Here is a 15,135-nt window from a genome sequence, read left to right as displayed (position 1 = left end):
TATTCATAAGAAGGTAGAGAGAAGGGATTATTCTCTTTATGGGTAAAGAAGCTGAGTTATGGGGCAGTTCAGTGGTCTCCTCGAGATTGCGTAGGAAACGGCTTACAGAACTGAGTTTTTCAGGTACCTGCCTTCCAGTCCATTGCTTTGTCCAGTGGACGATTGAGCTGTGGGCAGGCAGGAGGGGCAGACATTTTTCCCCTCTCAGAATTAAGTACATAGCATGATGCAAAGAGATCTAGAACTCAGAAATAAGACAGCTACCAACATGCTTATTATAAAGTTCTGTTTAAAAATACTTGGACCCACTTTTCATTTCCCAAAGCACTAAGTGTAAACCATTAAAAGAATAATTAATTGAAAATAGTAGCAGAAGGTGATTTTTAAATTGCCTTTTATTGTATTTTACACAAAACTTTCCATCACACAGCGTAAGTCTACTGGAAAACATGATTCTGTTGCCTCAATCTAGATTAATTTTGGCCTCCAGAAGGCAGTGTAAATTGTATGTGTTGCTGAGGTTTTTTTTCTGATAACTCCTTTACTGAGGAGTATGAATAAAGTTGTTCCAGGTCATTTGCAAGACTTTGATTGTCAGTCTTTGAAGCTAGGTAGACAAAGTTCCCCAGGGACCCCCAGTTTACCTGTTGGGGAGGCAAAGCCTCAGTCTCCCCCAGGGGATAGCTCAACTTCCCCACAGCCCTGGGCTGGCCCCCCAGGCTGAAACAGGGAGAGCCCAGGAAGGCAAGTTTTCCCTCAGCCGTCCTGTGGGGTTAGATTAGAGTCTCAGTTCTGAGAGCTCAATATTCAGAAGTTAACACTCACATTTACTGGTATGTTTCTTCTAAATTTCAGTCACACTCCCTTGAGATTCTCAGAGTCTTTCCTTCTCACACAACTCAGTCCAGTATGGTTTGTGGGAACTAAGATATTTGAAAGTTTGGTGTCATTTCCAACCTTTTTCTCTCCGCTTCCAAAATCTGTGGCAGGAAGTTTCTGCCAAAGTGGAATTTTAGGAGCATACTGGACACAGATCTGATTGTAAAAATGTACAAAACTCCACTAATGTTTGAGTGCCTCACTGCTGATAACTACTGTTAGTAGAAACTCAAATTTTACATTTATTGATAATGTTAAAGGACCATCATTCAGGATCTTAAGACTCAAGAGTTAGCTATTATCCCAGAATCATTCTGACTTAAAATTGTTAAAGTTTGAATCAGATGCATCTTCCAGCTTAAAATTAAAAAAAAAAAAAAAGAAATAAAAAGAGAAAAGCTCTATTTTGTTAAAGGATGGTTTAAAAAAAATACACACAGAAATTTCCTTGCAAACCACAACTTCTTTTGTGGACATTTTAAAAACCTTTGGACATCCTTTGTTCTGTGCTTAACATGAATGAGAAATATTCCCTCAAGCTATGGTGTGACATCTCTTATCTCAAGTCACAGAATTGTGGCCTGACAAGACCTTTCAGCCAGTAGCATGGAACAAAAATAACTCTGTTGATTTCAACATCTTTTAGGACATAAGGAAAAATAAATCCATGTAGAACTCTTATGATACTACTCATAGAAAAGATGTGCTTTACATTACAACTTTAAAAAAATTTTTTGAGAAACCATTTCCAAAACTTGCAAGACAGATTTCAATGACTGTCTGTATGTTAGGTATTTCCCTCAGCTTGAATACTTTGTCCTGATGCGGGGGGCAGATGTAACTCTCTTTCTCTGACACATCATGTCCAGAGAAAAAGGGAAGCATCACCCCAATGAGATACTGCCTTTCAGTTCAAATACAGAACGGAATGTTTGGGATATCTTTTTTCTTACATCTGGAGATTCCTTTGTCTGAAATTTAAAGGGCCTTGCCTGCAGAGTGAATCCCTCTTTGATACACTGCAGCGGTTACTGGTGTTAAACATCTGATGCTTGATTCTTGAAGGTCTTTTTGAATTGAAGTTTTTCACAGCTAAAACCTCCAGTGTGAATGCTGGAGTTTGAAAACTACACAAACAGAGTAAAACTCCTAAGCAGTTGGTTCTGGAACATGCTTTCTCTCAAAGGCCCCAGGGTAAGAGAGAATTCACTGATCCTGGTGAACTTGCACATTTGAGACCCACAGCCCCCACGTGACCCCCCATCTCAACTTTGCTCCTGGGAATAGCCACCTCTGATTTCTCATCTTCGCCTTCTAGAAAACTGCCATTTTCTCTGAAATGTTTGGTGCTCTAGCTTGATGAAGTTACAAAGTTTGCATATTTTGGGAGGAGGGAAAGCCACACTGAAAGTTTGGAAAGGTGTTAACTCTTCCTGTCACTGGCTAAATAGAGCCCAGCGTAATTGTCAAAAGTCCTTGCAATCTCAAGATATGGTGTGATTTGGGCAACCTTGGCAATGTCAGAATTGGCGCTGTAACAGGAATGATGAGAACACTGAGGTGTATACTAACTGAAACAGACAGAAATGAGAACAGGAGAAAGTGAAAGAGGCTCAGAGAAATGCGGCTCCTGCTTCAAAAGGCATGGTCTCGTTTCTTCCCATGGGCTTCCCACAGCAGATATGGAGAGGTGGTCACTACTGAGTCCTTTGCAGTTATGTTAGGAAGCAGGCTTTTCACAGAGCTGGGAACTGGGGTAAAATTTGGGGAAGGAAGTGTTTATAAAGGGTTTTTCTTTAGCGATGTAGTATATGGTTTTTTTAACTTGATAGCTAAAACTAGGAATTACTGTAACTCGTAGCCAGTGTTGCAGAATGCATTTCCGTAGCTTTTTGATAGATTTCAAGGAAGATGGGCTTATGCTCCAATTAGCTGTTGTTCTTTTACAGCTGTTCAGACGTAACAGCTGTGAGTATTTCTTCCTGTAGAGTAAGTTGACAGAAGGTTGGATCTCAGCTGGGTTGGAAGGTTGCCTGGTCAGCAGCAAGTTCCTCTGCAGGCCTAGGAATGGGCCCCTGGGGGGTGAGCTCCTCTTTCTAAAAAAGTGTAGGTCTGTATAGGGGAATATCTATGTGTGACCTTAAGCTACTGTCCTAGGTGTCTTTGTGAAGGATATACTTTGTATCTCTGAAACTCTTGGCAATGGAAAAGAATCTAGTCTGAGTCTATTAAGCACCTGATGACTGTGTGAACCACTGTGCTGTTAGAAAACAATTTGTAATGAAAACAGCCAGGAAACACTGAATGAAGCCCAACACAAGCACTGTTTTTGAAGATGACAGTCCTCTCTAAGTGCTATTTCATTTTTTAAAAATCTGCTTCAAGTGGGTTTTTCCCCATACCTCTCAAAGGTGATCTCTGGAGACAGTTAAATAACATGTCAGTCTTATCTTTAAATATAGCTGGTACAGGTGGCACTCAGGTCATGTCCTAGTGAAGTAATACTGCCTTTTAAAACATTTATTACTCCTGAATTAAATTTACGGGCAGCTTGTTGGCCACCCCTGGTGCTGCGTAAGAACAGAGAACAGTAAAATTGTTTTCAGATCACTTTTTCTGCAGTTCCCCACAGTCTGAGTCATCCCAATATTCATACACTTGCAGAATGTATACACTTTGTTAACATGCAGCTTTTGCATTCAGAAGCAGCAAATTAAATTTGTCTGAGCAGAATTGCTATTGTACAGAGGGGGAAAAGTAATTTCTGCTCAAGCACTTCCCCTTTGCCTTTGCTCCTAGCACAGGCTTTTGTAATAATAGGCATGTAGCTGAAGAATGGCAAAGGAAAACCAGGAAGAGACAGACTCAGGATGCTGGATTTTGGCAGGATGGTTTTGTAAACAAAGTGACACAAATTGGGGCAGAAATTCCAGTGGGACAAGGGAGGAAACTGGAAGACTGGAAATACAGCACAAAGCTGAGTCCCATCCAGATGGTGTTTTTAATAAATTTATCAGACGCATATGAAAGACGGTAATGAACATTCAAGTGGGGAGTGGCCCGACCCCTGTGAGACGGAGAAACAGTATGGCACCTTCTGTGCATTGCAGTCAGTTAGAATCAGTCTCTAATTTTTCCCAGGAAAAAACACCACAGAACGTATCCAAACCATTGAGTAATTATTAGGCAGTCCAACTAGGCAGGCTGAGGTTTGTGTTTCTAGGAAGAAGAATTAATAACAGAATTATTTCCTGCTGAAATGGAGGAAGGGGCCTGTGACATCTGGGTCAAACCTCTTCTGTGAGGACGACTCTAGTGTGACTAAAGCAGATAGGATCCCATCAGGCATAAAAGAGCATTTATAGTCTTTAAAAGCTTAAATGTTATGTACATTCCTCCTCTTCCTCCTGTTCTGCCCCAAATGGTTTCTCCAAGAGAAAATATTTTAGTCTACTATGAATAACCAAACTTGCTGTATGTGGGATAAACTTTTAGGTGAAGAGAAGTTGAGAGAGCTGAAGGTGTGTGTATGCTTTATAAAGCAGCTCTTCTGCAGTGGGCATGTTTTTCTTTTTACTGTTTAGGTCAGGACCCAGAGATTGATCATATTTTACTTTTCTAAGAAAACTTTCCCTGAGAAAGCAATTTTTTTTCTGCTTTATTCAGTAACTTTTAGACTTTCTAGCTTTGAGTAAGGAGCTATGTTAAGCAAGGTTAAGTGTCACAACCTACATAGGAGTGATTTTCCAGCTCTGATTCATTCATTTAGCAGATATTTATTTAATACCCACTATATGCTAGGCACTGTTTCTGGGCAGTTGGGAAGCAGTGAAAAAAAAGAAACAAAAGTTCCTGCTCCTATGAAACTCACATTTATAAATCTCTGATTGTCAAATTAGATCAGATTGAGATGCTGATTTGGATGTTAAGAATCAGCACAGTGCTGGAATGATGGTCTCATCTTGGTTATTTACAGAAAGTCATTATCCACAGGGTTTGTGCCCAGGTCCCTATCCTTCTCTTCTTTCAGCCTTTTGGCTTCATTTGGTCATTATATTGTTAATTTGACTCATTATTAAGAAAACAGGAATGAGAATAAGAAAAGTGGTGATCTTCTGATTTTATTTCTTATGAAGTAAATACTAGTTGCTAGTAGAGTTTAGCAAAAGCTATTTCCTGAAAGGAAATTTTGGAGTTAGGGTAAATGGACTAATACAGTCCATCTCTGTGAATTTGTTGAGATGTGTCTGTGTTTATCTTGTTGGGCACCCTTTGTATATCCAGGCTTTCGCTGAAAAACATTAATGAACAATTATGTCAAGATCAAAGTGGAAACTATGGAATACTGTTCTCCAGCACATAGATACGGGATTTTTTGTTACGAAGGCAAAATTCTTTAATATAACCTATGTTAGACTACCTTAAGATTCCAGAGGGTCAGAGGGTGATATTGCTAGGGCAGTTTTGCTTAGAGAAAATGTTGGAGACTGAAAGAATCTTCTTTAGTAAACCCATTTATAAATACGTCTTTAGAAAAGCAATTCTGAGTGCTTATCCCAGCCTTGTTTCCCAAAGAGCTTGAACCATATCAGTAATGATTTTGTGATTGTCTCTGATGCTGCTGCACTAATTGACCACTAGTTAAAATCAGATTATCGAGGGATGAAATTGCGAAGCAGTAAGTTAGCTTAGGAGGAAATTGACAAGCTCAGGGAGAGTCAACAAAGACAGCAGTTAAGACCCAGTGGATACTACAGAGGGCATCAGCATTCAAAAGAATCCCCAAAGATTTATTCTTTCAAACCCCCTGAAATCACTTGCATCTTTCTGGTTTTGATAAAAACAGTTAAAATATGTAGAACTTTAAAATTTTGTTCAATATTCCATTTGTGCAAAAGAATATAAGGAACATATATGTAAAGTTTGGAGAGCAGGAACACTCACCCAGCCTGAGAAACAGAACACTACCAAAGCTTCAGAGCTGTTTGTGTGTTCCTCCCCTAGGTGCGTTCTCACTGCCTTCCTATCCATAGGTCACCATTCATCTGAATTTTAGTGTTTACTGTTTCCCAGTTCTCCTTTCTAATCTCACCACGTGGGTGAGATTCACTAGGTGTCTATCACTAAACATTAGAAATGGAATTATACCCTTTGTATTTTTCTGACTTCCTCTTCTTAACTTTCTTTGTGAGATTGACCCTTGTTGATACACATAACTCCAGTTCATTTATTTTCAATACTGGGTAGTTTTTGTTTGGTAGTGAAACTTTAAAACTCAACGGACAGGTTAAATAGCAGATGAGACACACCTGAAGAGAATTAGTGACCACAGATAGTAATTTTAAGAAATTAACCAGAATGCTTCAAAAAGAGGAAAAGAAGGCGGAAAATGAAAGGAAGGTTAAAAAATATAGAAGATGGAATGAAAAATCCCAGCAGAGTTCTAATGGGAATTCTAGAAGAAGTTAAAACAGAAAATGAAGGATAATCAATACTCACAGAAATAATGGTCATAATGTTCCAGACTTGATAAAAGCCATACATGCTCATATTCAGTCCTGAGCAGGATAAATCTAATCTACATCTACGTACAACATAGTGAAGTTGCAAAATACCTAAAACAAAAAGAAAACCTTAAAATTAACTGTAGAGGGAAAAAAATTATAACAGAAGGATAGCAGACTTTAGTAGACATAACAGTAGAAGCCAGAAGACTGTGGAATAATATCTTGAAAATGCTGAGGAGAAACAACTTTTCACTTAGAGTTCTATACCCAAATAAACTGTTTTTCAAGAGTGGTGGCAAAATACACTTTCAAACAAAAATTTTGCTGAGCTCTGGTGGGTGTGTCTTAGAAAGAAGGAAGTTGGACCAAGAAGAAAGGAGAATATAAAAAAAAAAGTAATGGTGAATAAATTGGTGAATGTGGATAAATAAGCTTTGACTATGAAATAATGATTTTTTAAAAATGACTGATTGAGAAAGTATAAAACAAGGTAGAACTAAAATGTTAGATATGAATAACAAGCCAGGAGGCAAGAGATTTGTATGAAAGTGTTAAGATCTTTTATATTGTTCAGGAGAAGGGAATATGTGACTTTTAATTTTAAACATTGTTAAGTCTGGTATACACGTCTGAAATGTAGTAAAAGAGTAGAATTAGAGTTTATAACTTCAAAACTAAATCAATAAAGATAGCTGATAGCTGTTGGGGAAAATAAAGGAAACTTAATCCATCAGAAAACAGGAACAGAGTGGACAGAGAAGTGGAGGAAGCAGCAGAAAAAAAAACAAACTTGTAAATAGGAAATAAAAGTGAATTAATGTACATCAGTAATAACACTGTAACTCATATAAATCTTTCAGTTAAAAGACAAAGGGCACTGAATTTCTCAAAAGCCCAGTTATATGTTATTTACAAGAGACCAGAAAAGTAGAAGAGTGATACTAAGGAAATAGTAGCCAAAATAAAAGTGCTATATTTATTTGACGTCAGACAATGTAGATTTTAGGGTGAAGGCATTATTAGAAGTAAAAAGTGATATTACATAATGAAGAAAGGTTCATTCCATCAGTAAGATGTAATTCTAAAATGATATACATGAAATGACATGGTCTCAAAATATATAAAGCAAAAATTGACAGAATTATAAGGAGAAATTGATAGATCTGTTCATAACGGGAGATTTAAATGAACTTCTTCTAGTAGTAATTAGTAGCCATATAAGTAATTTGAACAACACAGTAAGTTTGATAAAGTAAATATATATAGAACCATACACCTCCCAAATTAGAGAATACACATTCTTTTCAGGCACATGTAAAATATTAGTAAGAATTAACCATGTACTAGGACACAAAAGAGCATATCTTAACAAATTCTACAGTCAGTATCATACAGACCACACTTTTTTATCCATATTGCAATGTAATTTAAAATCAGTAACAAAAAGATAACTTGAAAAGTTAAAAACATACTTATGAATAATTTATGGATCAAAGAAAAATCATAATGGAAATTAGAAATCCTTAGATGCAATCAACTTTTAAAACACTGTCAGACAAACCCAAACTGAGGAACATTCTACACAATACCTCACCAGTACTCTTCAAAACACTGTATGTCAAAACTTAAAGGATAAAGATAAAGCAGGACTTAGAGGTAAAATATTAGCTTTAAATGCTTTTATTAGAAAAGAAGAAAAATTAATGAGTTAAGCATTTGCTTCAGATATTTAAAAAAAAAATAGAATAAATCCAAGGGATTAGAAGGAAGAAATAATAAAAAGAGCAGAATTTAGTGAAGTAGGAAATAAAAAAAAGAATCAGCAAAATCAAAAATTGGTTTCTTGAAAATACTAATAAAGTAGACAAACATGTATAGGACTGATCAAAAAAGAAAGAAAAGGTACAAATAAGATATTTGGAATAGTAAAGAGAATATACTTGTGAATAATTTTATGCCAGTGTTCTTGAAAACTTAAAACAAGATGAAAATTTTCCCTGAAAGGGCCAAGAATATCTAAGGTAATTTTGAAGAAGAAAGGAGAAGGGGAAGGAAAGGGAGGAAAGGTGTTCACTTTAGCAGATTTTAAGATAATGTAAAATTACAGTAATTAAAGCAGCATAGTAATATGTCTGGAGAAAACTCCAATTCAAAAAGATCCATGCACCCCAGTGTTCAGCGCAGCGCTATTTACAAAAGCTAAGGCGTGGAAACAACCCCAGTGTCCATCTACAGATGATTGGATAGGGAAGTTGCGGTATATATAAATAATAGAATAATACTCAGCCATAAAAAAGAATGAAACAATGGTATTTGCAACATCATGGATGGACCTAGAGATTATCATACTAAGCGAAGTAAGTCAGACAGAGAAAGACAAATATCATATGATATCACTTACATGCAGAATCTAAAAAAATGAGACAAATGAACTTACTTACAAAACAGAAACAGACTCTCAGACATAGAAAACAAACTTATGGTTACCAAAGGGGAAAGGGGTGGAGGAGGGATAAATTAGGGTTTGAGATTAACACACACAAACTGCTATATATAAAATAGATGAACAACAAGGTCCTATGGTATAGCACAGGTAACTGTATTCAGTATCTTATGATAACCTATAATGAAAAAGAGTACGTATATATGTGTATAATTGAATCACTGTGCTGTACACCAGAAACTAACACAATGTTACTTCAATTAAAAAAGAAAGCTGCGTGGTAAAGGCAGAAGACTAGGCAAATCAGGGAAACAGTGCAGATCTCATAAAGAGATGTGGATACGTATGAAAACTTCGTATGTGACTAAAGTAACAAATTAGTGGGGGAAAGGATGGACTGTTCACTAAATGGTGCTGGGGAAATTGGCTGACCTTATGAATTAAAGGTGAAAGTAGGTCTGTATTTCATAGGGTACCAAAAATAAATCCTAAACAGATTAAAGAGCCAAATGTGAAAAGCAAAATTTCTTAACTTTTAGAAGAAAATATCGGAAGATATCTTTATGAATTTGGGGTAGGAAAGAATTGATAAACAATAGAGGGAAAGCACAAATCATAAAGGGGAAGATTAAATATTTTAACTTTTAATACATTAACCGAAAAAGGATTGGCACCCTGCCAGTGAGGTGACTCAGCCATGAGTGTAATTCCACTTCCATATATCCATGCATACACACACACATCTCATACATTCCTTGAAGAAACTCTTACCTATGTGCACAAGAAGACACTTGTTTGTAATCACAAAACAGCAGTAACAATCCAAATGTCCCGTTGGTATATTTATACATTGAAATATTTTATAGACTACACAACTAAACTAGATTTATCTGTCTATTGAATGTTCCTGCAGCCTGGTTTAATGTTTGTTGTAGATGTTAATATTGTTGGCCAAATATTCCTTCTTTTGATCACAGAGCAAGGTAGCCCTCTCCTACTCCCTTTGAAGTTAGGTGAGACCCTGTGACTTGCCTTAGCTAATAAAAAAATGTGAGCAAAGTGATGTGTGTTGCTTTGGGGGAAGAGTCTTAAGAGCCAGTTCACTCTCTTCTCACTGCTGCTGTGATTAAGGAAGCACATACCAATACAAAGCCTCCGTCACAAGGTTCCCTGAGTGATACAGTGCTCCGAGCCACCTTGCTGATCATCAGTGAGTGCATAGGGTGGGTGAAAAATAAATGTGTGCTATTTAAGCACCTGGGAGAATGGAGACTGTTACTGCAGCCTAAGGCTGCCTACAGTATGATTTTATGTCTCAGCTCAATTTACTGTGTATCTTATGCCACTTCCTTAAGTTCTCTCTTCCAAATCACAGAATACTTCCCCTTTTCCATGAAATAGTGGTACCATGACTTAGCCTCTAAACATAGTCCTTTATCTCTTCTCCTTTCGAAATCATGGAGGACTTGTCTCTAAGCACCTTCTCTGCCAGGAAACTGTCCCCACAGGTTATTTCATGAATGTTTTTGCTTGTTGCTTTGGAGTTAAGCTTCATAGTCAAGGGATTCATCTGCAGAAAATCCATCCCCTCTCTCTTCTTCATGCCCTTTCTCTCTCCTTTATCTGTGGATGGCTGTTCTCATCTGCAGGAAACAAAGCAAGTAGTGAAGGTATATAAGATGAGGGCTCAAGTACAGGCATGCCCAACTTTGGAAAATAAACACGTTGCTTAGAAGATACGTGGAACATTATTTTCCACATCGTTAAAAAGTAAGAAATGTTTTGGCATGATAGTAGTACTTCTCACCTTCTCTCTTTTCACAGAATATATTATTACTGAAAATACAGTATGTATCTAATGAGAAATTGTCTTTTTTTTAATCCACTTAAAAATTATGTAAAGTAAGCTGCAAATCTTGAATGAGAGTAGCTAAGGTTAATTGTAGATTTGGGGAAAATAACTTAAATGTCTGAAGAAAACCCCGGCACCAGTAAATGCACGAAAAAGGTCCCAAGGGACTTAAAAGGCCCTCACCTCTTATCATTCTCTTCTCAGTGTTTAGAGAATTTACATCATTTTTGGACAGCTATCATTTTGTGGAAACCCTAGACTTTTATAAATGAACAGGTTGATGTATATAGAGAGACTCAGAATCAAAACAGCTGGTGTTTCAAAATACAGCAGTTCATGAACAAAGAGACAAGCATATGTGTTGAAATGCTCAGAATAGTAAACAAATAAAAATGGGAAATGAATCATGCCTGAAGGCAACTGTATATTCTGAAAAGGGATTGATACCATGTCCTGGGTTGTTTTCCTGCTTTGTGAATTCTGAAATACTGAATCCATATATATCAAGCTACTTTAAACAAATTAAGTGTAATAAATATGTACACTTTAGAGAATACTGATAAAACATGTGTCTGTGTACCTATTGCCTAGCTTGAGAATAGAACAAGACCTGTAGTTTTGCAGCCCCTCCAAGATTTCATCTCCCCTCTTCCCAGACAGATAATCCTGGATTTAGTGTAATATTTCCCTGAATTTCCTTTTTAGTTTTGTGTTTATGCATGTATTCCTAAACAGAGTAAATTTTTAGTTTTGCCTTTTTAAAAAACTTTGTGTAAATGAACTCATACACCATATTTTTCTGTGCCTTGTTTTTTTCACTCAATATTGTTTTTTGATTCACTCATTTGTATATAGCTGTAGTTCATTAATCTCAATTACTGTGTGGTTTCCCATTGTAGTAATATTTTGCAGTGTATTTATGCATTCTGTATTTTATAGGATATCATGTTTCTTTATAATAAAATTCTTTAGGACTGATTACTATATGTAGTTTGGTTCATTCCAACCTTAGGCTCAACTTTTTAAAAAGCTATTGGGCGTGGAAAATGTGTTCATAACTTGAGATAATCAAGATGCTCTAATTCTGTTTTATCGTTGATAGTAATTAATTTTGTTCATAGCACACTATTGTGATATATTTGGCTTCTTTATCTTGATGCTGAATCTTGTGTTGGATTCACAGTTCCCATGGAGAATGTTGCAACAATTGCCGATTGTGCCAGTGTGATTGAAGGAGTCAGTCGGAGCCGAAATGCCTTGTTGAACGGGGACACCAAGAATTATGATTGGGATTCTGGCTACACATGTCATCAGCTAGGAAGTGGTGCAATTGTGGTTCAGCTGGCACAGCCATACATGATCGGGTCAATACGGTAAGAAGATTCCTTTTCATTCATTCCTTTTAAAATGGAACACACGTGCAATTATGTTTTGACATATTGATGATCCCAGCAACTTCAGTGAAGATACTCTTCTGTTCTTTGCTCTAAATATCAAGAAGGGGGATGGAAAGGAAGGGACAAAGATGTACAAGGTGCTTGTTTGGATTTTCTGGTGAGGAGATGCACCAAAATTAGACTTGTGGAGGGACTGGTTTAGGCTTGTGGAGGAAGAGGACTAGGGCCTCATCCTGGATATAGCTTACCTCCTAGTCAAGTCTCACTTTGTATTGGCTAGGGACTTAACAGGATAATGTCAAAAGAGGTTATACAGAGTCAAAAATCATTTTCAGCTTTAATAAATGACTGTATATTAACCAAACAGATCTGAATATGAGACCTGGTTCTAAAAGATCTTTTTAATATGAGTCTTCATGTCTTGGATTTTGGTTGTGGTTTTCATTATGTTTTGCTTTGTTTTGTTTTATGAAGGGAACTTTAACCCAATATTGCTTGATTTGTATGATCATATAATTGTAAAATGTGAGACTGGTGACATCCCCCAGAGGATTTACTTTAGTTCAGGAGAGCCATCTGGGTCTTGAATAGGCTGCCTTTTTTGTTTTTTTAAGGTTCTAAGAAGGTCTCTGAAAGACTAATGTTGTGTGTGTGTGTGTGTGTGTGTGTGTATGTGTACATATATATTTTAATGTACATATTTTACATTATATCTTAGCCTGCCAGGAATAGACATGTTGGTAAGACATGGCTGCCTTCCCTCCATCATGCTCCATCACATTTGCTTTATTGTTTCCTGTTCTCACTTTAAAGTGAGTATGTGTAAAGAAAAAAATAGCACCAAAAAATAAGGTAGTAGGATTCTAATAGACAAAGGTTTACTGATGTTAGGCTAATAACTACAGAGGTTAATGCTGCTTGTCGGTTCCCTGGGGTACCCTGACAGGTGATGCTGGATTTCTTGGAGAATTCAGACTTTGAATTTCTTTATTTAAATTGTCAGTCTGTTTTCATAAAGGGCCACATACAGGCTGAGTACCACAGGCAACAAATCACAGATAGAGAAGCTTGAGTTCATACTGCAGGCCAGACAACTCACTTTGTGCTTAGGAAGGAGAGGAGACAGGCCACAATCAGTCTGGACAAACTACCAGTGCAAACAAACTTCCGTCAGATAGCAAACAACACCCGCTCCTTGCTTTTTCTCAGCTGTGTGCATTAACTAAAGTAATTATAAGCTATCTATGTAATAAGCCATTCTAGAATTTTTGTCATAAATGGTGTGAAACTTCTCTGAATATTTCCCATTATAGTCTTTTTCTCTTCACTTTGAAAATCTGGAAAACAGTTGTCCTCCTCTTGTCTTATAGTCTCCACAATTTCTTGAAGTTTACCAGTCGTTTCTCTGAGATTACATCTGCAATTTCTTTCAGCAGGCTTCGTGTGTAACTCATCTAAGCAGGGGACTTGAAATCATTTAAATTGACTCTCTTTCTCTCACTTCACCTATTTGGGGCTTCAATGTTCTCTTTATTATGTTTGTTCTGCCATTTCTGATTTGAAGACCAGTCTTCTTGCCAGTGAAGATGGAAGCAAACTGGCAGCTTAGCACCTCTGCCCACTCTCTTTTAATATCCCGTGTGTTCTGTCTACTTACCCCACATGTCCCCCATCCCCCCACTCCCCCAGCCACCTAACAATGTTCCATGTGCATCTAGAATTCCATTTTCCTCCCCTTTCCCTGCTCACGTTGCCTCATACCGTGATTTCCTCCTCTCATTCAGTGGTACTGCCCATCTCTCCATCTGCTGAGCCAGAAACATGGGAGTCTTCCTAAATTCCTTCCTTTCCCTCACCTCCCCCACTCAGCCAGTGAGCTGGCAGTACCAGCTCCTACATATCTACAAATCCTTCCTCTCTTCCCCATCTCCACTGCCCTTACCACAGTTGTACCTTTGTCATGCCCCTTCCTAAGAGGATTTATGGTTACTGTTTGCCTTCAGGAGGAAATTCAGACAGAGGCATTAAGAATGACCTGACTACAGCCTTGTCTCCTGCCTCTCCGCCCACCCCTACACGTGCTGTTTCAGCCTGCAGGTATCCAGCTACTTGCAGTTTGGCACGTGTGTCTCGCCTCTCTTACCCCGTGCCTTCAGCTCTGAACATACTGTTCTCATTGCATGTGTCTCTCACCACCTTCTCATTGCCCATTTTTACCTGGCTTTTAAACCCTTTGAAGACTCCATTGCCTCTGGCAGTGCTTCCCTAACCTTCTGTTACCTCCTGGACTGATTTAGACTTCTCCTCTTCAATGATCCCACATGTTCTGTATGTAATTCCTGTCAGAGCATTTGTCATGCTTGTATTATAATTGTTTACTTGCTGCCTCCTCCCAGCCTCACCTGGTACAAAAGCCTTTGGCAACTCAGAATAAGTGTCCCTTGACAGACTGAAAGTGCAGATGAGGTAGTCTATCAAGATAGAAGGGGAAATTATAGTGAGTACAGTAGGAGATCTAGAATTTTAGATCCAGCAGGGACCTCATGAGGTCGTTGCCAAGGTGACAACTCAGAGAGACAAACAGGTTTTTTGTGTGGCGGGGCTACCTTGGCCTCTAGCTCTACTCAGAGAATCGGGGATGCTGAATCTAGCTCCAGAAAAAGGTGTCACCAGAGCTTAAGAGAGAGAAGAGTGCCCATTTGGTTTTCTTTAAATGTGGAATGAAGATGGTTCCCAAAAACAATTTTTCTCTTCCTGACTCAGAGGGGGGATGATGAGCATGAGCACCACCGAAGGCAGAATTGTGTTATCTCGGCACAGTGTGAAGCCTCCAGCTTCCTTAAACCCAGCTATTGCTTTTGCAGTGAGAAAATCCATGCAGCTGAAGCTCCATGTAACTGGCTCAGCGCTCAAAGAGACACGTCTCTGTGAAGCTAGCATTATGTTGTCAGGAACTGCATTTGCCTCTTCTGTGACATTATCAAGAAGAAGGGGAGAGGGATTTCTTAACCGCCAATGCCTGTGGACGATGCTGGATACCCTGGCAGGCCATGGTTA

The 15,135-nt window shown here is 38.0% G+C and overlaps 1 protein-coding gene across 2 annotated transcripts in view; it reads left to right on the top strand.

Moving 5' to 3' along the window:
* BTBD9 (BTB domain containing 9) overlaps positions 1-15,135 on the top strand; it is a 342,598-nt gene that overhangs the window by 240,318 nt on the left and 87,145 nt on the right. For both annotated transcript variants that reach the window (XM_064476456.1, XM_064476455.1), the window contains one exon: positions 11,865-12,054. In XM_064476456.1, the coding sequence (XP_064332526.1) occupies positions 11,865-12,054 (190 nt within the window). The remainder of the gene's footprint in view (positions 1-11,864; positions 12,055-15,135) is intronic.

Source organism: Camelus dromedarius, chromosome 19 (assembly GCF_036321535.1).
Source record: "Camelus dromedarius isolate mCamDro1 chromosome 19, mCamDro1.pat, whole genome shotgun sequence".
NCBI lineage: Eukaryota > Metazoa > Chordata > Mammalia > Artiodactyla > Camelidae > Camelus > Camelus dromedarius.
Note: the sequence above shows the minus strand (reverse complement) of the source record. Positions and strands in the feature narration are given on the sequence as shown.